Genomic DNA, 22,637 nt, shown 5'->3' with positions numbered 1-22,637 from the left:
TTCAAATGTATAATACAAACGTTTATTTCAACATTATCTTCCCTATTAGAAAACAAATCAGCAAGATACGTAATTACCCAATTTTATCAACTGACCCATCCAAACACACAATTTGCGATTGTAATATCCCAAGACCTTCAACATTATCGGATCATTTCACGATTGTTTTGTTGTGTGACAACGAGAGAGTTAAGTTTGGCTGATTAACATCCTGAGGGTGCAGTACGATCGTTTCTAGGGGACGAAGCTACCGAGAAATATCCGATAAGTTTGGAGCACTAGTGGTATGACTACTGATGAATGACCTCTAGCTAAGGAAATTATTATAGTGAAAATAACGTGAAGGTGTCACGGGACTCTGAATACCGCACTCTGATTAGTTAAAACCAGAAAAAATAATTATACTGAAGTAGACTTCAGTTTTTCTTTTGAAAAAAACGAGGGGGGAGCACGGGTTTGTATATGAAATTCATGTGATGGGGGTAGATTGTCAAAGGGAACTTATGTTGACATCAATATACATGTAATGCTCCAAGAACTCCCAAATTCATATGTATTTCCCAATAAGTTCCGTGTATACAAATGAAGAAGTAAAATTTTTTCAATTAAAAAAACATAGCATGAAACGCAGTAGTACATGTCAGGACGAGTGCTGTAGAGATTTTTAGTCGCGTGAAATTGTTGTCTGAGCCGTAATTTTTGCGGTTGCAGAATGCTAATGGGAAATTTGAACAATTTGGCACTTACAGATTTTTTATTGGTTGAATAAGCGTCTTTCGTAACATTTTCGAAATTAATTTAAAAAATAAAAAAAAAATATCTCTGAAAAATGGCCTCGCATGATTCAGAATCATCTGAAATGTAAAGATTTCATATTGACAAAAAAAGTTTGTCTTTTTGTTTTATAAAAATCAAGGATTTTTGATGATTGAGCTGTCGTAAATGACGGGCACGCAAATCACCAGGTTGGATCTCGTATTTTACGTTCCAAAAAATGTAATTTACTAGATCAGATCTCATAATTTACGTTTTTTGAAATCGTGATTTACGAGATAGGAACTCGTAATTTAGGCTTTTTTGAATGTAATTTCCGTTTTCACAATTGTAATTTACAAGTTTAGAAATCTCGTAAATTAAGTTTTAAATCTCGTATTTTACCACTTGTTTTCTATGTCCAACAATATAAAATAGTGTATATGCTACAGCAATGAAAGTATCATTCAATTCATGGGATTGCAATTAGTTCGGTTTTCGGTATCTGATTATAAATTCACAGTGGTTCAATCACACTTTTATCGCCTCATTTCATATTTTACTGTTTTTGATAAACTAGCACTTTGTTTACAGGGAACCTTGAGGTATATGGCCAAATAATTTTGGAGTTCGAGTGGTATGGGATGGGGGAATTATTTTCCATCCAAACTTCAGTCAATAGAATTACACCACGAGAGAAAATTATAATTCAAAATTACAAAATTATAATTCGTTTCATATTCCATAACTTCTCACGTAAGGGATCTCTGCGCCGCGAATTGTCCGCATCGAGGGGCGCCCCCGGGCTCCCAATTTCGTTAGTAAACTTCCCACAATTCTAACAAAATTATTAATTAGTAAAGCACACGGATGCAGTGAATATTTGATAGTAGAAAACCTGACATACTTGTATCTTTCAATGGGTAAACCTTTAAAATATTCATGATAAAAGTTTCAAAATTACTGGTGAAAGTTTTCGCAATCAACGAGACCGTTTTACGTTGAGCTGATCCGTTTAAAGATGAACTGTCATTACCAAACTTTCTTTATAGAAAGAAATAGAAAGATAATTTGATTTATTTTCCAAACGGTTCTCTTTATAGTTTTGGAAAAAATGTTTTTTATTTTTGATGGTGGACAGCGTCGCGGCGAACTCAACACCCCATACGTGAGGGGTTAATCCATAAAATTAGATAAAGTGTTCATGGATTAATTGACTTTTTATGTTTAAATATAGGCGATATGAGAAATCACCAGCAAAAATATCAGAAACTCTGACGTGAACATCATGCGGACTAGAAAAAATAACGTCAAATGCGGCAATTCTATTGGCGGACATTTTGCAAGGGAAAAATAATCGATTGTGATGCCCTCAAATTGTGAAAATTATCGGATAATTTCAGTAATGTTTTGTTGTTTAACAACGAGAGGCTTAACTCGGCTGATTCAGATTCCGAACCGATACCGCGACGGATTTTAGGGCCAAACGTATCACTTTCGTTGCTACATAGGAAAACATGAGAATAACTGGACGATGAATTTCGAAGGTTGCTGGGTATTCGAAGGATCATTTTTCTCAGATTACGAGCAGTCAGATCAATTTAATCATTTTTAGTCAATCAGGACCAACGCAGTCTGTCTAATAACTCTCTCACAGAATCTGTCAAATAAAAAAAAATCGATGTGCGACTGTGAAATTACTGTTTTGATAAGTCAGATAGCCAGGGGGACTATCAAAAGGACATTGATATGACGGTGCTACTTGACCTCAAAAACAGTGATCTGATTGATCGAAATCTGAAGACAAAACTAATTTTACAAATTTAATTCATATGAGTAAAATTCCATGTCATGATGAAAACATTTCCACTAAAAAATACCAAAGGATATGAGAATTTTATGCAAAAAACTTTTTCATTATGTTTTAAATTAATTGATCAAGGATTGCGGTCGAGTCATCTGTCATAATTTGTTAAGTATCAAGTACGATGCCAACAGATGACAACGATAATAGGTCCAATAGTACTAGATAATAAACGAAATTATTCGTGACTAGTTAAACAATTTGCGTTTAACGCAATGATGAATCATTATTTCCGTGCGTTTTCGAAAAAATATGAATTAACTAATAAATCGTTATGTTTATTTGTCAAGTGGAAAATTACAAAAATATTAGAGAACTACTTGAATTATGTGAAGCATGCGAAATATTAATTTTATTACAAAAATACTCCCGTCAACAAATACTTGACAAATAAACATGGTTCATCGAGCATTATCACTTTCACGAATCTCGGAGATTAATTCTATTTCACAATCGTTCAGACAAAATCGAGTCATATTGTCGGTAATTCATTACAATGCATTGGATTAAAATTGAATAGTTAGCGTGAAAAGGAGAAATCGATAGTTAATCTTTTGTCTTATGAAGACTATGAGAATATTTGTTCCTCAACTTTCGTGATTCTTGAGTCATCTTTCACAATGAAATATGTTGATCATTTCGCTGCCTTTTTTCAACGAAATACTAGATGTGGTTTTACTTTTCTATGATACATCAGACCAGATAGATTTCCAGATTTTCCAATGTTTCTTTTATGAAATTGTACTTATGCGGCAACAATTCTGATGAACATCGTAGTGAGCGAATAATGAAACAAAATCTTTCAATTAATAATGATTTTCAATGTCGATTCACAAGCATATGAGAAGAAAGTCTGAAGTACACCTCTCACAATGTTACATTTACTAGTTAAATACAAAACGCACGTTTTACCACTTCACTATCAATTTGAGTTTTTCACTTTCGACACAACTCTCTTAAAATCTAAAAAAAATCAACTTATTTTACCACAAACGCCTGAAGACCCATTCCCCAGCCAATGATTTGTGGCTCATGGGGTTTTTGGAAAGATTTTGTTTCTTTCATGGTTGGAAATATAAAAGTAGCAAAATATACATAGATAATTTTTGGCTCTACGGTAACACAAAGCAGGGAAAACGAGTTTAACCTCATAATTACTCCGGAAAAAATATTTCATATGGCTTGAAAATATCAAAATACACCCACATCCATGATGCTACTTACTCTCATCATGAAAATTCTCTAAAAGACAATTTGTTCATAATTCAATGACCGATTCACATACGCTTTAACCAACGATTACAGGAAATTAATCCTCGTCAGTAAAACTATTTATCATTGTAAACAATAGATAAGGTATGCGAATGGGTCATTGAAAATAAAAATATCCAAATGATAATGCTTAGGTCTCGTTTACCACGTATGGATCAGTTTGTTGTTTTATTTTTTTACTCTAGTTAGCCCCGATGAATCACTCACAAATTGACTCGGTTTACGTGAGCCTTATGCACAGATTGCCCAATATTTTTGGATCATTTGGTTAGTGTAAAAGTTCGTGACTAGCGGCAGTAAATCTCATCTATTCCACCTTGAGGCGTTTACTGAATTCTTCCTGTTGTTTTTCTCTCCATTCCTTCTTCGGTTTCATTCTTTTCAGTTGGCCGTCCCTGAAAGGCAATGTAAATGTAAGTAAACAAATATCAAGTGGAATAGCAATAATAAAAAGGGTCGGTAGATTATGGCAAAGAAAAAGAAAAGCGCTTCATGATAAGCGAATTCCTTCTTATCGAAGTTCAATTAAAGAAAATGTATGGTATTTGTGAATTTTTAATTCACAGATATCCAAGCTCTTTATTTTTTCTTTTTTCATTGACATGTTTTTATAATGACCCTGAAGTAGCAGAAAAAGAGTTTTAAGGTTGTTGTATCGTGGCTTCAATTTTCAACGAATTTCGATGAAAATCCCTTCATAGATATTCCTGATTATTATCTTCAAAAAGTTCCCTAGACTAATTTTGATTTACTACATCAATGCTGAGAGATATAAATATTTTTTTAACATGTTAATAAAGGCAATTTAACGATTTCCATTTTTTTATCAATTACTTGACGAATTTTGATGAAACAAATATATATTGGGGAACTAGTTTCAACCGATTTATAAAAAACGAACTGGAATCGATTAACCATCTCATACTTGATCAATAACTTCAGCAAGTCGAGTGTTATTCCCAAGTGGGCGATCCAAGTAAATTCATACTCCTGACACGGCAACGGTGCAGCTACGACTCATCGCGCTTATATTTAAAAGATTTTGGTGAGAATGAGTTTTACACTCTTCACATTTTTCAATGAAAGTATCTCATTATAGTTAGTACATTGTAGATGGTCATCAAGCACTGACAACTCCATAATTCCCCAGGACATATATTTTGTGGTTTTTTCTCCTTTAACAGCATTTCCCTTCGGATCAATCTCTTCCAGTTTTATTTCTTTTGCAGATGTTATATTAGAAAAAAAATCCTCCGCTTATTTAATTCACTTGCCTCACTAAATCCTCCCCTGTGCCTCAATTTATTTGACATGTTTCTAATTATTTTGAAACAACTCAACTATGTCAAGTACAAGGTCTTCCATGTTAGGACATACGTCACAAAAAATAAGAAAACCTATGTTAGAAAGACTACCCATTGCTGCCACGATCATCACCGTTCAGCGTTGGCTGTAGCCGCACGTATTGATGCATAGTTTACTCATGTGTGTGTAAGTCGCGTTGGACTGTACTTTGGCAAAAGTTTGTGGTCTAATTGAAACGCTCAGTTCAGCAGAATTTGTCCGCTCAACATGAAAAATTTTGCCATCGCCGCTCTGGATACAACAACCTTAATGGAGAAGAAGAATCCCTACATGAAAAATCCTATAAAGATAACACTAACCATTGTAGGTCAACAAGGCCACCTTGCCTCGCAATCACAGACTTGACACGATTGGCGAAGTCAATGGCACTTTCACCATCTCCTCGGTACATTGGTGGAAGATACCATACGTCACAGACAATCGCCCAACTGGACATCATCATATACAGGTATTGCAGCATTGAGTATCTACTGCTATTCCAGAAGGCGTCGCCGAATCTTGGATCGTACTGGAAATGAAAAATTATAAGAGCAATTCCCCTAATTTTTTTCACAATTACTACCGTTGATCGAAAACTTTTTCGATTACTACACAATTACTACAGTTGATCGAAATTTTTTTAGATCAATTGTATAACTAAAATGTTTTCGATCAACTGTAACATAGACTGAAAATTATTTTGACATGACAGTTCTTAAAAAATGAAGAAAAAGAAAAGCTTCGTCCTGTTCATTTTTACGCTTTTGAAATGTTGAATTGAATTCCATTGTCATCTTGTTCATTAAACAATCAAGGTCGACGTGGAGAACGTGAAAATTCATCAAAAATCCAATTCGTGAAAATGTTTCAAAAATAGCTTAAACAATCACGTCACTGTCAAAATTTTATAGCACCTTTTTGATTGAACTGGTGTACTGGCACTGAACACCATGGAACGACTTCTTTGGATTATAGGATGACTATACAAAAAAATTGCGGTGATTCAAATTATTTAATTACTGTCGGAGTCAGTGGATAATTCGTGGCTCCAAAACATCAACTTTTTGATAGTTTCGCGATATAATACATGTTTTGCATACGGTTTTGTAAGAAAACCATGAAAATTGGAATAGAACAAAGCGAAACAATGTTTGTGCACTCAAGCAAACACATAACCCGGGGAATTCTATGTCCTTAAAATCTCAACGATCAGAGAACACTTGTCCTATGAGGAATCGAAATTTTTTTTATCACACAGTGATTTTACTTCGGATAAAACTCCACTTTTAGGTAGAACTGACAAAATAGTATTTTTGGCTGTGGCTATAATGTTATTCGCTCTATTAGAAATGTATTTTCAGCTGCAACGACGTAAAATTTTTTTTTTTTTAATTTTTTCTATTCACCGAAAAAATTGCATTGTTGAAAACAATCGATTTATATTGCTGAAAAGTAGATTGCATGCTATCTATTGAAGATGGAAGCTATTGAATTCTTATTCAAAGCTAGTTTAGGCAAAACCTAAACTGTTGGGACTTGTTTCAGTCATAACAGAAGTTACGTGACGTGTTTCATCACATAAAACATCATCTCACCCTACCTTAATTGCTACTGGATAAATAACTCCACCAACTTCGAAGCTGCCCTTCTTGAACTGCATGACTGATGTATTATTGATACAGGTACCCTCGGGGAATATTAAAATTGGAGGATTCGTAGGATCCGAAATGTGCTGTTTCAACCTGAAAAGGTGTAAATGTATCAGTACAATTAGTTTAAAACAGAAAATCCATCCAATTATATAGCTGATGACGCAACCTTTTCGTAACAGCTTCCCTGTCTTTCACCTCCGACCGCTCAAACCAAATGTGAGGAGAGGCACGCGCTAATGCTCGCTGCAAAATCCCTAAAAATCCCCCATGTCTTTGCCCAATCTGTAAATTTGATTGTTCAATAATTTCAATATTTTATATGTGAATTAGTGCCCTTCACATAGATCCATATGCAGTATTAACGAGAGACCATAGCCACATGCAATGACGGTAACAATTGCGAGTGCTTTGACACAGAAATGACAGTGCTTGATAATTCCCTTCCAAAACAGTATTAGAGCTGAAAGAGTGGGGTATAATTGATACTTTTAACGAGACTTCTAAGATTTCGTGACCGCTTCACCGTCGGATTTTCCATGAAAATTCAGGAGTCTCTCAATAAAGATTAGGCGATGAAGCGAGTCAAAATAGCCAAAGATTTTTCCTGGTCAAGTACCTGCGAAAATGCAGGATTTAGGACTGCACCGAAGATTCAGATGAAAAATGAACAAAAAATATTGTATATTCCAGATAATTCAGACTATCTAACCGGCCGTTCCCTTATTCCACTACAAACATCAATGTTTTAAACCTGAATTTTTGTAATTTTGATATGGACTTTGTATTACCTAATAGAACTTTCAAGATTGAATGTAAAATTATATCAGTCAGGTTGCTGGACAAACAATGAAAAATAAAACTCAGGTATGAACATCACGTATAGCACCTGTTGTGAACCAAAAATCAGACTGTAGAATTTTCCTCGTGAAAAAGTTGAATTTGGAAAAGTAATGTATAATTATGAACAAGAATCCATAATTGACACACGTCAGGTTTATTGGGGCTTTTTTGTATTAAGTAAGAAGCTATTTCATTCTAATAATAATTAATCATAATTTTAAGAAAGGTACTAGCATTCAAATTCTACCCCACTCTGTCCTAATAATAACCATGCAGGTAAGTGATTTTAAGGGAGAGGTAATTATTATTCGTACATTTCCAATGAAAAAACAGATAATGGACTTGCTGTATTATATTAATAATAAAACCGTTTAAAAACTTCAAACCATATACGGGGTGTCCGAGTTGAAACAGTTCCTCTAAATATATCCTGAGAGGGGCAAGTGATACGAAATATTTTGAGACATTACTCCTAGGGTTTCGCGAGGGACAGTTGATGCATTCATTTTTCTCAGCTTTGAAAATCATGCTTGCAAGCTGCAAGCATAAGGAGCTTTTTAAAAAATGGCAATCGCATTTGTCACCCCGATGAAACTTGTTTTTAAAAAAGCTCCATATGCTTGCAGCTCTCAAAGGAGCTTTTTTTTAAATAGCAATCGCATTTTTCACCGCAATGAAACTCGTTTTAAAGAACAATTTTTTTAAAAGAAGCTCCCATCGCGTGCAGCTTGCAAATGAGCTTTTTTTTTAATCGCAAACACATTTTTCATCTCAAGGAAACTTATTCGCCTTGATGAGTTGTTTTCAGATACCTCATCATTCATGTCAATTCCTGTGATTTTCCTCAAAAAATTCGACAAAAATGAGTTCTTAACGAAACTGAAGATTCATACTTTCTTAGTCTGACCCAGGATGTATTACGTGGAGGCGAAAGCTGCGTTCAGAAAAAGAAGAAAAAATAACGCAAACCTGGTGGACCTTCATGCGCCTGTTGCAAGTCAGCGATGTCAACATTGAACAACTCATGAAGTCATGAGCGCATGAACCACCACACAGGTTTGTGATATTCTTACTCCTTTTGTTTAATGCAAGGGATGCAAACAGACTTTACCTCCACGTGGTTCATCCCTGGTGAAACTCTGAATCTTCAATTTGATGCCAAAGCACATTTTCGCAGTAAAACGCATTGACACCATTGATGAGATATCCGAAAACAATTCATCAAGACGAACAAGTTTCATTGGGTTGAAAAATGCCTGTGCCACTTTAAAAAAAAGCTAGCGATATTTGCAGCTTGCAAACATGACCTTGAAAGCTGAAAAGATGGAACGCATAGAACCTGCTCCTCGACACCCTACAAGTGATGTCTGAAAATATTTCTTGTCACTTGCCCCCCTCAGAAAATATTTAAGTGGATTATTTCACCCCAATGAGACACCCTATATTTTATCAGGAATAACAAAAACCCCCAGTAAAAGTGCATAACACATGCAAAGGTCCACCACTGAAGAGTATGATGAGATATGCGACGACATACCAACGAGTAGCAATTATCACGCATGAGTACAAGTACGTCGATGGGTGATGTGTGATTAGCGACGCATATGCCTCTGACTGGACGATTTTCAGGATTGTGGTACGTTATAACCGATGACAGAGCGCTGGATAATACGGCGAAACACATGAGGGACACATTGTAGTTTACCCATCTTTTGAAACTACTTTCTGGTATGTAGCCAACAACGGCTGTGCAAAGCGTCAGCCACATCACCTGCAAAATCAACATCCCTGCCAACTCACCAACATTGTTCACAGTAAATCATTTAGATGTTTATTATTCTCATGATCTGGGACCTGTTGCAGAACCTCGGATGATGAGCTATGATTCATAAATAATTCGGACAAAAAACAGTCAGAACGGTTGTAAGAATTAATTCTCCTATAATTGATTAAAAATAATTTTAATTATCATTCAAAATCATCAATTGGTATTCTTAATTTGCTAGTTATGTTATGAATCGATGACCATATTCAAAAATTATGCATTGAATACCTCTCGATATCATCAATTTATCAATCCATACATTATCAATAATTTTTATTTCCTAATTATAATAATAATACTAATTATTATTATATTAATAATAATTCGTTCCCTCCGGAAAGTAACGTTTTGTCCTCGTATACCCTTCCGAAGCTTTACGATTTGGTCTCAACGGACCCCCTACCCCCTCTACAGCGTTTTCTGAAGGGCTAGAAAAAACTTTCCCTCGAAGGAAAAACCTATCAAAGTTTCTATTGTAAATCACTCGAGTGATATTCGTTAAGTTAATTTTTTATTCCGGCCGTCAATTGATTAATCGATAGATAATCCAGGATAAATGGTTATTCTTTCGCGAAATAATTGGCTGATACCAATTGTCGATTGATAAAATAATTAGCAATTCCTGGTTTCAACTGATGATTCGGTAATTGATAAAAAAATTATCTTATCCAATTACGGATTGTCCAAGTGATTATAAATTATAATAGTCATTGTAATTTATAATTATATCGAGGTCTGAAGAAACAATTATGAAGACATGTGGACGTCAGAAATTTCAACATTTCCTCTCCTTCATTAGGCGACACATAAAGTGACAAAGACGCATTAAGCCGGGATACGTATAGACTTAGGGGTCTTAAGGATATCCAAGTTGTTACGTCAAAGTATTCTCCTTTTTGCTTAGCATGTTCAATAAAACTTGCTTTCATAATTATTTATTAATACTGATTTTTAATAACGGTTAAGAAAAATTGGGAAATCATCGATTTGCTGAAAAATTACTGGAAAATATTTTGATTAATATTTTTACTTGATTTTCGTCGGTGTATCCTATGAGCAACGTTGCGTGTTGTTGACATGTTTGACATATGAATCTCTTATACCCTCAGCTAACATTTTTGTGAGACGCCAATTTCATGAAAGTCATGAATATTCACGACTTACGTCAAGTAAAGGAAAATAGAAAGGGCGTGTGGCAAAAACTGGGTCGAAGGACGCTTTACCAAAAGTGCCACTGAAAAAAAAACCTCTAGAAACTTGCAGTTGAAGAGTGATAAAACTTACAAAAAATTCATAAGACTGTTATTGTTTATATATTAATAGTTCATTTAATTATTTAAAACATCCACCGACAAATTTACGTTCATATTCGAATCACGTTTCATAGTGTGAGGGAATGCTATTTTGCCAAATCAGTGGAGCCCTAGGATTCAAACTAGCCAATATGACCGGAGGGTTTCAGTTTAATTGTTTTCACTTATTAGTCCGGAAACTTATACTTTTCAATATTTTGAAAAATTCTTGAAAGTATAACGAACAAATTTAGATACGATTGTACATGTCAACAAACGCTCTAAACTACCAAAAATGAGATTGAAGATGCGAGTTTGGTGCTGTTATAAAAATTGTGTGTTATCATTTATATTTCGGAATTTGTTTTTCGAAATTTATTTTTCGAAATACAATGTCCGGAAATTTGGGGTGAAATTGCCCCCAAAATAAACGTTTGAACCCTCTCCATAAGTGTTAAAAAGGATTTTACTGAACAAAAATTTTTTTAATACTTGAATATCCTTAAGGTTGTTACCACTATCGTATGTTACCAATGAAAAAGTCGTCTGCGTCGACAAGATGCATACATCGAGAATCGATGTATGATTAGCTGCACAAATGCCACCTGGTTTCGGTTTGTACTCTGGATTGTGAATATTTATTACACTTGATAATGATCTAGCTATTAGACGAAAGGAATTTGTATACAGCAAGTCATGAATCCAAGTTCTCAGACGGCCATTCGGGAGAAAACTGATGATTGCTGTTGCTATTAGGAGATTGTAACCCTAAGAGAATTTTCATTATTGAGATTCCTGTAAAAAGCTGGTAACGCCCGCATGAAGGTTCCACTGCTTCTTCTACCTCGCCCTTTAACAGTTTATAGTTTTAATTATCTACATATGTCAGACAATCGCAAATGAATTCTGGTACTAGTTTATTTCACACGCCAATTAATAATGCACCAAAACATTGTGCAAATACCAATTCTAATTCATCTAATTAAAATTGGAAAAGTATGTTGTCAAAAGCCAGTTGGCAGTGGGCGGTTTTATTGTCGCGTCGAGGAACAAACAAACTTTTGAACCGCGGGTTTCATGTCCAAACCGACATAGAACTGACAAAATTAGCTGTGAGGTATTTCTTAGGGTAGTGGAAAAAACTTCCCCGGAAAAATACTCTCCTGATCAAGGATATCATCCCCGTTGTCGGGTCTGCCAAACCGCCCTTTTCTTTTTTTTATGTACAAACGCAGAGGGGTTCTGTGACAGGCCAACAGCAGGGGTCCAGGAGCAGAGCCCCGGTGGAGGCGTTGGAGGTGGCGGAAAAAATATCTCCGACAAAGCCTCCCTCCCCTCCCAATAAAAGAAAAATTATTAAATTATATTTTAAAAAAGTGAATATAGTGAATAATTTAATAAAAATAAAGGCTTTTTTTTCAATTTTCATTTGAAATCAAAATATGTCTGAAAAAAATTTAAAAAATGAAAAATGAAGGTTTTTCTTAGGGATATTTTTTCCGTTTTGTTTTTCGAGATATTTCTTCTGGGATTCTAGAATCCCCACTTGGGTTCGTTTTGTGCGTATTTGCATAATAGGTTTTTACACTGTCATTAACGTTACACTAGTTTACATTTTTTCCTCATGACCTAATTCGATTTGGATTCGTAAATTACCGTCTTTTGAATATTTACAAATAAATTTGGCATATATTTTATCAGTTGCAACTGCAAAATTTTTAGTCGTAAAAGGTCGCGTGGCAGTTCGATTTGCTTAGATTGTCAACGAACTTCCATCTTACGTCTACATATTTAGGACAATGACAAGGGATATGATCAAATGTTTGGGTTGTTCCTCCGCAGGAGCAGCAGACTAAGTGATAGGGGTAATGATTGACTCAAATACGATTGATAGTAATTATTGTTTCTCTCGGAAATTTCAAGGTCTTACACCAACTCTTGGCAGTGTCCCTATAATTTAAGTGGACGTCTGTCTGTGGTGTTCACAGTTGAATTGAGTTCGGAAATCCGTGACTGGGACTTTGAACTCATTTGAGAGATTATCTGTCGCTTCTCCTGCCAGTTTCTTTGCTACCTCATTTCCTTCTATTCTATAACGCGAGGGAGTCCAGAAAAGGGAAATTTTGGTTAGGCAATTTTTTATTTCTATTCTATTGATTTATTCCCTAATTTGGAGGATAAATGGGTTTGATTTCATAGTCAATTTAGCTTTGACTTGACATTTCATAATAGCAAAGATAAAAGTGATGATAATTGGGTATTTTTCATTAAAAAAATTCCTCCTTTGTTCTGTACCCTTTGGGTTTTTACGATTGGTCTTATCCACGAATCTTATCAACAGATTAATTGGAATATTATATTATTTGGCGAGGTGACAATGTGTTCTACGATGCCAATAATGAAAAATGAATTTGAAAATTAAATCTTGAATGTAATACAAAGAAGAGGACAATTAATGCAGCGTAAATATGTAGATAATTAGAACTAAGACCTATTGCGATGGAAGTGATAAAGGGAGTGTTGGAACCTTCATCCGGGCGTTAAATCAGCTTAGTGTGGTGAAATAGTAAAATCACATGAGCTAACTTGACTTCATGAGTTCATTCAAGAACGACAAAAAATTGTTAATTTCTAGTGAAAACCTCTGCAAAAAAAACAAATTTAAAAATATTACTAGATATGTGGATGCACGAAAAATCCTTTATATGTAACTTCGCCCATCATTTCGTTAATTGAAGATGCAAAAGTGTTAAGATTTTGTTGTGAAGTTGACTTTTAACCTGAACTTCCAATTATTCCAAAATTTAATTCCTTCTGAATGTTCTTTGTATTAAATCACATCAAATACGTACAATTTTGGTAGTTACTTGAATCGTTAGTTTTGGTTAATTAAATTCACATCCTATGACATATTCTAGAACAATAAATTATAAAAACCCATAATTTAATGCTGAGGACTAGAACCTTCATTTCTTTGTGTAATATCTATCTCCTAAAAAACCCTCTCGACTCGTACCAGAATCTGTCCCATCAGCATCAAGAGGTGAATCATTTAGTTTTACTACTTCATGACTGAACCTACCATTTTACATCAAATCTTATAGAATAGAAAACTTCAAAAATTTACTTACACCAATATGACAAATTAGAATTCTCAGTGGTAATAAGAAACAGTATCTCATGAAAAATCCACACATCCATATGACAGTTAATCTCCAGGATATGAATTCATATCGTCTGTTGGTTCTCGTCAGGAGGTTCCAGTTCTGAAAATAAAAAAGAATTTTGTTTTCATTCACTCGTTTGAATTACCCAGGATTAATTAAGATTGCGACTCCTAATATATACGGTATTATTTATTTTCTCATGAACGAGATCACTGAAGGATCCTCGAGGCTGCCATATCACCACGAAGGCCGTTGAGGAAGTTGAGGAAGCAAAATTCGTCTTAATCGTTCTGCAGTAGGGCTTTCTCTAACCGCAGGGTAAACCCTTCTGCACTCCGGACTCATTTTGTCTACGTATCCCAACGGGCTCAAGAATGACAATGTTCTGCATATAGCCAGCCAATACTAAGGCATTTTGCCTATTGGTCGGGCCCAAAAACGATGACCTTAAATGATTGTTTTCATAATTATTAACTGACGCCTATTGGTCAGGATAACGTCAAGTCCAGTTATAAAAGGCTGTTTCATACCACCGAATAAAGTGGGAAAATTTTTGACGGGGAAGATGACGCTTTTATAAACAAATTTCTCCTGATTCCGTCAACAGACTGTCAATAGGGCTCGATCGGACCGCTCCCAGGGTCAGTCTAACAGCTGTATTTTGGATGGTATCTAGTGTTTTGAGTATATCTGTGTTCACCGAATCATATTTTATGAATCTGTACTCGAGTTTTGAGTTTCAACAATATGATTGGCCGGTTCATTATTAGTAAATTGTCTTTCCTGCAACCATTGCCATTGAACTGTCTGGAAGCAAGTGTTTTGATGATATTTAGTCGTAGCATGCAGTTTCAAGGTTCTTAATGACGTTAAACCATATCAGTCTGTCATCAAACAGAAGTCCAAGAATTTGTAAGTTGGTTTTTCTCGCCAGCCCAGTATTATCAATGAGCAGAGTAGCTTGATAGTTCATTCTTTTCCTAGTTGTCCTCATGTATTCTGCTGTTGTTTTTGAAAATTTCCCGTCCCGTTCCTCGGGACCAGTTAAAAGCTTTATCTAGAGTTCTCTGCATTGCTCTGATTGTGGATGCGATGTCGGTTCCGAAGCATATCAAAGTGAGGTCGTCTGCACATAATGAAGGGTTAACAGGGGCATCGATGCATGAGATGATGTCGTTGATTGCTATGATGAATAGAAAGACAATGAGTACTGATCCTTAAGGTACCCCATTTGCTGTTATAATTTTGTTTGGTAGAATACCATTTATTCTGACTTGTATTTTCCCATCCATTCGGAAGTTTTTTATGTATTCTAGAGCATTGTCTTTGAATTCCTTCTGTTCGAGCTGCATTATAAGTCACTCCCTCCAGAGTTTTCATAGGTTTTCTCCACATCCATGGAGACTACCGAGAGGTGTCCTCTTTGAGCTACTGCTTTGCAAGCTTCAGCCTTAAAATTTACCAAATGGTCCACGGTGAAGCGGTTCCTCATGAATCCGTATTGAAAGAGTGAGAAGTTTCGTTGCTCTAGGTGCTATCTTAGTCTTTTACTTATCACTTTCTCCATTATTTTTCCTAGACACTTGCTTTTTATACTATACACACGTTGACTTTTCCTTCTCAGACTTCGTCGTTTTTTTAAGCACATAAAACAATACGAAATAGCTCTACAACAGGGCAAAGGTTTAAAACCTTATTATAAAAACAATAAATCTATAAACAAAAGAATAAAAAAGTTGAATACAGGTGTCGCGGAGTGATCAATGTTTGTCAAGTACAGACACTCAATTTGAATTTTTAATGTAAAATAGTTATAAATATCGGAGGAACCCACGGTTTAAATGAATATAAAATATGGTTTAAAAAATTAAGTAGTAAACTCTCGTTGGAAGGTGAAAGCGATCGCTTGACTACGCTGTATTCGTAAATGTGTTGCCAAGCTGGTTGGCTCTCATGCAAAAAGTTTATCTGAAGGCGCCTATTTCGGAAAAAAATCATTTAAACTGGTTCATTGTTACGAAAGTTACAGACTTTTGAATAAAAAATATTGAAAAAACCTGGCGGGTCACAGAACACATCAACAGTATGATAAACGTTGAGGGAGATTTTGACCTGGTTGAGTTTACATGGAGTTCCCCAGATATTTTGATTGATCTAAATAGAGATGGCCGAGAATATCAATGGGTGAAATAAAAGGTACAATTGGAAGCGATTGTGTTACAATTGAGTACACGTCGGATACAATTGTATAATACTCAATTTTATTCATTTTTTGATACTGAAAATCCAACTTTATAGAGCTAGTTACTACTGTACCTTTAATTCTTCAGCTTCAAATCTCGACGTTACTTCGTCCTCAATTATGGCCTCCACACCCGCTTTAATGTAGTCCAAGCAAAATGCCGGATCAAACACGGTTTCAAGGGCCTCAAACGATTTTTGTTGACTGAGAACTCGCTGAAAAAATCATAAATATCTAATTTGAAGTGATATTCGACCTCAGGAACTTCACCAATGTAGTGAGATTTTGCCTCGCAGTTTGGTGATGTTAAAGAAAGTAAAGAGAAACTATAACATGAAAACAGACATACGGAAATAATTTTATGTAATGATAAACAAATTGTTTTCGATAAATAAAATTACAGAGAATATAAGGATTTCATGCAGGAACGTTTTTCATATTTTTGTTGCAAATTTATAAGTATTTAAAGTATTTGGGGTACTTTGTACTTAAACCACTGCCAATAGTAATTGAAGTATTGAAAATATCAATACTAATGTCAGCAATTCAAATATTTGAAATAACGAATTGACCAATTAACGTGCACTGCACGAATGAATTATTCGTGTTACCATTCATATTACCAAAAATATTATACAATCATTGAAGAAATATATCAAATATTGTTAATGGAATACTATTTGTTGCAGTGAATTTAAATTAAGTGGAAAAATTAAATACTCTTCTAAAACAAGTGGTTGCTCGATAAAAAAAAAATTCTCAGTATGAGAGCAGGGCTAGTGTGTTCTACGATCTTTATAAATTTTTGAGCCTCTTCTGATGTTGACAAAATTAATAAAAATTTCCAAAATGATCTAAAGGGAGGTTCCCTCATAACTAAAAATTTCAGACGTTGGTTATCGATCTTAGGAACTGTCAAGTATTGTTACATGATGAGACGGTTGCGCCCAATATAACTACAATCAGTCGCATTATTTTTTAAACGATCAACCAAAGTCCACTTGATAAAAAAAGTTTACCTCATTTTTATTGTCAACGCAACTGGATTTTTCCTCCTGTGTCTCAGACGTATTGTCTTTATGTGTATCTGGTTCAGGTACGAGGATCAACTCTTTGGATCTTGCAATTACTGTATTACCAAGGGATCCATTTGTACAATTTTCCTTGGGTTTTTTATTTATTATAGTTGTGGGAGGGATTTCAGTCGATGGAGAAGAACCGCCGCCTTCGTCCTCACTTTCCCCCGCTCCACGATCGTAGTTATTCTTTTCCTTCCGCACTTTTTCGATATTCTGCCTGCCATACTGTAAAAAAATCAGGGCAATATTACAACCATGAAAATATTTTAATGAAAATATCTCAACTCCACCGACTCAATTTTACACTACAAAACGGACGGCCAGTCCTCCGCAGGTTCGCTCAAGGTATTAGATAATTAGGAAGTGTTTGAAAGGTGCAGAACATTTCTGGAAATTTGGGAGACATTTCAAAGACTCTACAACTTCCTGAGGTAAGACGCTTTGCAAAGCCCGGAAATTTTCTTGAAATCTTCAAGAATTTTGTGATTAATTCCATGTAAACTTAATGCTACCGAGACTGAAGTCAACTCTATTCCGTTATCTCAATATGTACTTCATCTTAATTGTGCTGAAGGCGTGGTTCATTAAAAATCATTATATGAACTCTAAGTTAATTGTACCAAATGGGAAGTAGATTCACAATTTTTAATTCACGTAGAATTAAAAATAAAAAAAAAAAGATCTCTAAATTACGGTCCGAGTATATTTTTTCCGAACATTTTCTAAATTGTTTTTCATTGAATTCTTCAATCTACAAAGTCGTGATACCTTACACTTATTTTTTATCACTGTGAGATTCCTCAAACTTATATATATATATTTCTAAAAAACCAGAAAAAATCGCCAACATTTTCGAAGACTCCTTTTACTAAAATTGAGAAACAAGTAATTAGAAGAAGTAAATGGCAATAAATGGAAGAAGTCGGTAAATAAAACGACAAATGACAGCCATCCAACATAATCATGAGGACCAAGCAGGATGAAATGCCAAACATTCTACTACTCTCTACCCAGGTCATTAATCAACAGAGTTCTTTGACAAATTTTTCTAAAAATTTAATTTTTTTCCGCCCACTTTTATGATGGAGCTCATTATGAGCACTAGCAATGAAAAACTTGATTGAAAATTATATTGCCGTCGAGCTGTCCCGGTGATAAAGCGACCTGGATGATCAACTGTTCCTCGGAAGAACTGCTTGAAGTGACAGTTGATTGACAGTATATAATTCCACCAAATCTTCTTTTCTCGTATGCACTTAGATTCAGCAATAAAGTTTTTTAATGTTCATTGTCAGATTGTTGACTCTTCACTCTTTCCAGAGAAAAGAAAATCTGATTGAAAATTAATAATTATAATAATATAAACAATAATTATGCCCATTATTAATAATATTAATAATTATTCCTTCGTCAGGCAAACAAGGACCTTTCTGCGTGAACCTACGAAACATCTGGCTGAGGAGAGTGAAGATCCGCTCGCTAGTGGGACTCATTACTGGCCACTGGCCCCTGGATTTTCATCTGGCGAAAATAGGCAGGGAAAACTACCCCACATGCCCTAAATGCGGACTCACAGGAGAGCATCCGCATCACCTAAGCACTGGATGCAGTGATCTGAATGATATCCGGTGGGATGTCTTCAGGACCACGTGCATCAAGGACATATACTTTGGTAGGGACGGAATAGAAGGGCCCTATGAGTTCACTCGGAGGGTCAACATGCTGGTATGGCCTATAAACTAGGCAGCTGTCAACGGGCAGGGGGCAAAATGGCCGGAAGGCTCATTGCACTTCCTCATTTTGTGAGGAACGCTCGATCACTAAAAGTCTAACCCCAATAACTATTATTAATTATTAATTATATGGCAATAAGGGATCGGTCAAAAGCTGAACTATTATGGAGGTCTATCTTTATTCACGACGATGTTACAATGATTTTTTATATTTTTTTATTAATAATTATTATCAATGGTATGAGAATGGTGGGCTTACGAAATTCAGAAAATTTTCTACAGTTCTTTCAAAGAGATTGTCTTGATTAATACCCTATGTAGTGGGGATTAAAAGATTTGGTATTTTTGGTATTTATCCCCTCCCCCCCAGTCGACGTTGATAATTACTTATTTGTAATTTCTTCCTCTATTTACTCATTTCTTAATATTTATTAAAAATCGTCTTTGAAACTGTTCCTTTCTGAGTAGTTGAAAAAATATATTTCTGTAATTTTTGGGGATCCCCTAGCGACGAAAAATCAGTGTAAAATTACATGACTTTTTAGATAAAGAAATTGATTGAAAAATAATTTAGATAACGCTTGGAATGGAGTATATCCGAACCTTAATATAAATCAATATGGATGAATATCGGTCTGAGTTAATCATTGAAGATTACCGTTGGGACGTTCCCATACATTGAGAGAAATAACGAGTGAAACTCAAAGAAATATTTCATCCAATAATACCAAAGCAATATTTTCCTAGATCACTGCAAATTCGTTTGCTTCGATTTATTGTTAGCCATTTCGAAAAATTGATTGCCTTCAAATACGACAAATATCATTAAAATGAAAAATTCATTCCTTTTTGAAAAACATTTCTTTGCCACTGTCCAAGAATATATTTTTTTATTCATTCATTTTTTTGCTCGGTGCACATACAAATAACATTTATGCACTCAAACATAGGGTTCAAATTTATGACCTTGAATATAACTTTGGTACTATTAAAAGAACATTTAAAATTGCTTTAACTTTGTGAAAAATGAACTGATGTGATTGACGGTTCATTTGACTTGTCGCGACATTCTCTATAATTGTTGAACATCTGTTGTGTCCAAAATTAATTTTACTTATCCAAAAAATCTAGATGAGAGTAATGGTTTTATTTTCAAAACTCTTACCCTATTGTAACGCTTAAAAAAAAAATGAGAAATCGTTGTTAAGGTCTACAGATCGATTGGAGCCCCCGATTGCGATCCAAAAACGCTGATTTTTCATTCAACCATACCCTTGGTGAGAGATAATCTATTTCTTTATATTTATGTAATGATTGATTGCCAAGAAACAAGAGAAAATTATGAATGATATTTCGTGACATATGCCACTTGAGCAGAAATTTTATTTTTCCAAGGCTCGACTTGTTTTTCAATCCTATGTTTAAGTTCTTTTTGTGTTAACTTCAGGGTCATAAATAATATATTATTTTTCGATTTGTCGTTATTTAATGACCCAAAAATTTTCATAGTTGTGGATCCATTATTCTAAATTGTTGTAAAGATTTAGTGAGAAAGTAGAAAAATTCTTCCACCGTGATGGAACTTCGTGAGCCATTGACAAATTAAAGAAAAACCATATATTTTTGCACATCAATTTTATGGAACGTTTTTCAGAAATTTGTAAAAAGAAATGAAAAGTCAGGCGTCGGTAATAAACCGTTAAAGCCAAATCTAGGAAAATCCGAATTTACAAACACTTTTTGGATCGTGAACAGACCATATAACCAAAAAAGTCCAACACTCAAATTTCCATCACATAAACATCCTTTAATTACTTCTACGTCAATCAATTTTGTAGTGTATCCTGAGTGGATTGGCCTGGCTGGATTAATTGAGGAAATAATTGACGGTCCATTCATCGATTGATGAGAATTAATTATCTGCCTGACGGTTCTGTATATGAATATGGCAATAAAAATTGGAGACTGATACATTGGTCAATTGTAAAAAAAATGACATGATCACAGACTTTCGTCACTGTAGATTAACAAAAAATGAGGCAGCAGTTTATTAGCAGTAACTACAGAATTTATGATCCGTAGTTCAGGATGTCATGAGCATAACAAGTTAAAGCTACATAAACATTCTGAACGAATGCAAACCGAGTCCAAATATCAATGTCCAAGGGAGATTTCCTACTGAAGATTAATTCCAAAAAATTAGTCCATAATTACTCTTAATAGGATAATTTTTAGAGTGATTTTATGTTTACAGAATGAACGAAAATTGTGCTAGACCGGGAGTTCTTCTAGCTAATAGGAGGAATTCGGCCGACATTCGGATATTTTTATTAGACCTCTTTACGTAAAATTAATGAATTGTTTACCTCGAATAATGTGAGAAGTAGCTTGATATAAAGTTTCCTTATTCCAAGTGATTTACCGATTGATGCCAGAAATATAATGGCAAGTAAGAACATAAGAAACGGTGTCAAAAATAGTGAAAATGTGAAAGATACCACTGACATGAGCAGCGCCATTTTGCATACTTGCTGGTACTGACGGATAGTGGATTTTTACTTTTGATCGTGTTTTCTCCCGATTAGTATGTATATAGTCGAGAAGTGATTGTTAAAAAAAATAATTCTATTGTTTGTACTTGGTTTGTACTTGTTTGCACTGAAGTTGAAATGGTTTGTTAGTTTAGCAGTTGTTTCTAAATCCTCTTATTTATTATTTATCTCATCTCTTTTTTTATGAAAGGAAGCTTAGACTGGAAACTGTCGTGGTGGAAGGCATGCAGGAAAGTGTCATGGCGGCTCATGAACGATGCATTCTCATGAAAATCGCAACCGGCGCCAGTGTTTCTGGAAAAGTGCGCGTAAATTAAAAAATGGACAGATAATCAGAATGAAAAGTGCTACGATAAACTCAGAGGTGTGTGATTTGTAATGATGATAATGTTTGAAATGAGTGAAATTATAAATTTTTTTTTTCTGATGAGAATGAAGAATTGAGAGATCAAATTAACATGAAGTTGGGGTAATTGATGATTCAAGTCAGAGAGGATTGACTAAAGTAGAGGCTGTGATGTCCTGGGGGTGAATAGTATAGATATCGCCAGTAATCAGTCATTTTAATCCAACAGTTTTTGAATTATTATTTCAAGATAAAATTTCAATGCCGGAGGAAAATTTTGGGAAAAATCCAAAAGAACAGTCATAGTGACAAACAATGAACAAGGGATGAATAAATTGACTGTCGTGAGAAAAACCGTTGCACGAAAACATAAATGTCCAGTTGTTGAGTGCTAATCTAATTTATTACCCTCAAAAACTCTGCATAAAGGCTGTTCTTTGAAAAACCAAAACTTGGAGACAAAAGTCAATTCAAATTCATTACATGACTTATTCATTCCTCAGTGTCCTTATTATAAAGTTATATAAATAAAAAATTCACACAATTCTACCAAAAAAATTTTAAAGTTTTGAAGTTATTTGACCTCAGACGTTTGATTTTATCCGAGACGTCATCGTCTCGATTTCTGTCGCCTTTATCAAGTGTTTTCTGAGAAAAAAAAATATGGAAAAGAATT

General features: G+C 34.7%; 1 protein-coding gene and 1 long non-coding RNA gene across 4 annotated transcripts; one reads left to right on the top strand and one right to left on the bottom strand.

Annotated features, from left to right (window-relative positions):
- On the bottom strand, window positions 1-21,582 carry LOC135164663 (glycerol-3-phosphate acyltransferase 3). Of its 3 annotated transcripts, none has more exons than XM_064125232.1 (9): window positions 21,430-21,582; window positions 17,271-17,555; window positions 16,326-16,466; window positions 13,974-14,108; window positions 11,374-11,610; window positions 7,052-7,167; window positions 6,834-6,975; window positions 5,554-5,762; window positions 1-4,284 (listed from the first exon to the last, which is right to left on the bottom strand). In XM_064125232.1, the coding sequence occupies exons 1-9, from the start codon at window positions 21,580-21,582 to the stop codon at window positions 4,197-4,199; spliced, it is 1,506 nt and encodes a 501-aa protein (XP_063981302.1). In that variant the 3' UTR covers window positions 1-4,196. The 3 variants fall into 3 exon arrangements, with proteins under 3 accessions (XP_063981302.1, XP_063981303.1, XP_063981304.1); XM_064125233.1 differs by lacking the exon at window positions 11,374-11,610 and adding an exon at window positions 9,263-9,496; XM_064125234.1 differs by lacking the exon at window positions 11,374-11,610.
- LOC135164692 (uncharacterized) lies at window positions 17,463-22,519 on the top strand. The gene is made up of 3 exons (XR_010299374.1): window positions 17,463-17,761; window positions 18,745-21,735; window positions 21,806-22,519. It is a non-coding gene; the product is annotated as an uncharacterized LOC135164692 (long non-coding RNA).
- The last annotated feature ends 118 nt before the right edge of the window (window positions 22,520-22,637 follow it).

Source organism: Diachasmimorpha longicaudata, chromosome 7 (assembly GCF_034640455.1).
Source record: "Diachasmimorpha longicaudata isolate KC_UGA_2023 chromosome 7, iyDiaLong2, whole genome shotgun sequence".
NCBI classification, from domain to species: domain Eukaryota; kingdom Metazoa; phylum Arthropoda; class Insecta; order Hymenoptera; family Braconidae; genus Diachasmimorpha; species Diachasmimorpha longicaudata.
This window is presented reverse-complemented; position numbering and strand designations above follow the sequence as displayed.

What these genes read in the sequence shown, in the direction of transcription:
- LOC135164663 (XM_064125232.1), bottom strand. Translation starts at nt 21,582, where the DNA reads ATGGCGCTGCTCATGTCAGTGGTATCTTTCACATTTTCACTATTTTTG. An exon ending in GCGTTGACAATAAAAATGAG is followed by an intron (nt 16,467 to 17,270) that starts GTAAACTTTTTT and finishes TGATTTTTTCAG; the next exon opens with CGAGTTCTCAGTCAACAAAA. An exon ending in TTCTAATTTGTCATATTGGT is followed by an intron (nt 11,611 to 13,973) that starts GTAAGTAAATTT and finishes AAATTCTCTTAG; the next exon opens with GGTTACAATCTCCTAATAGC.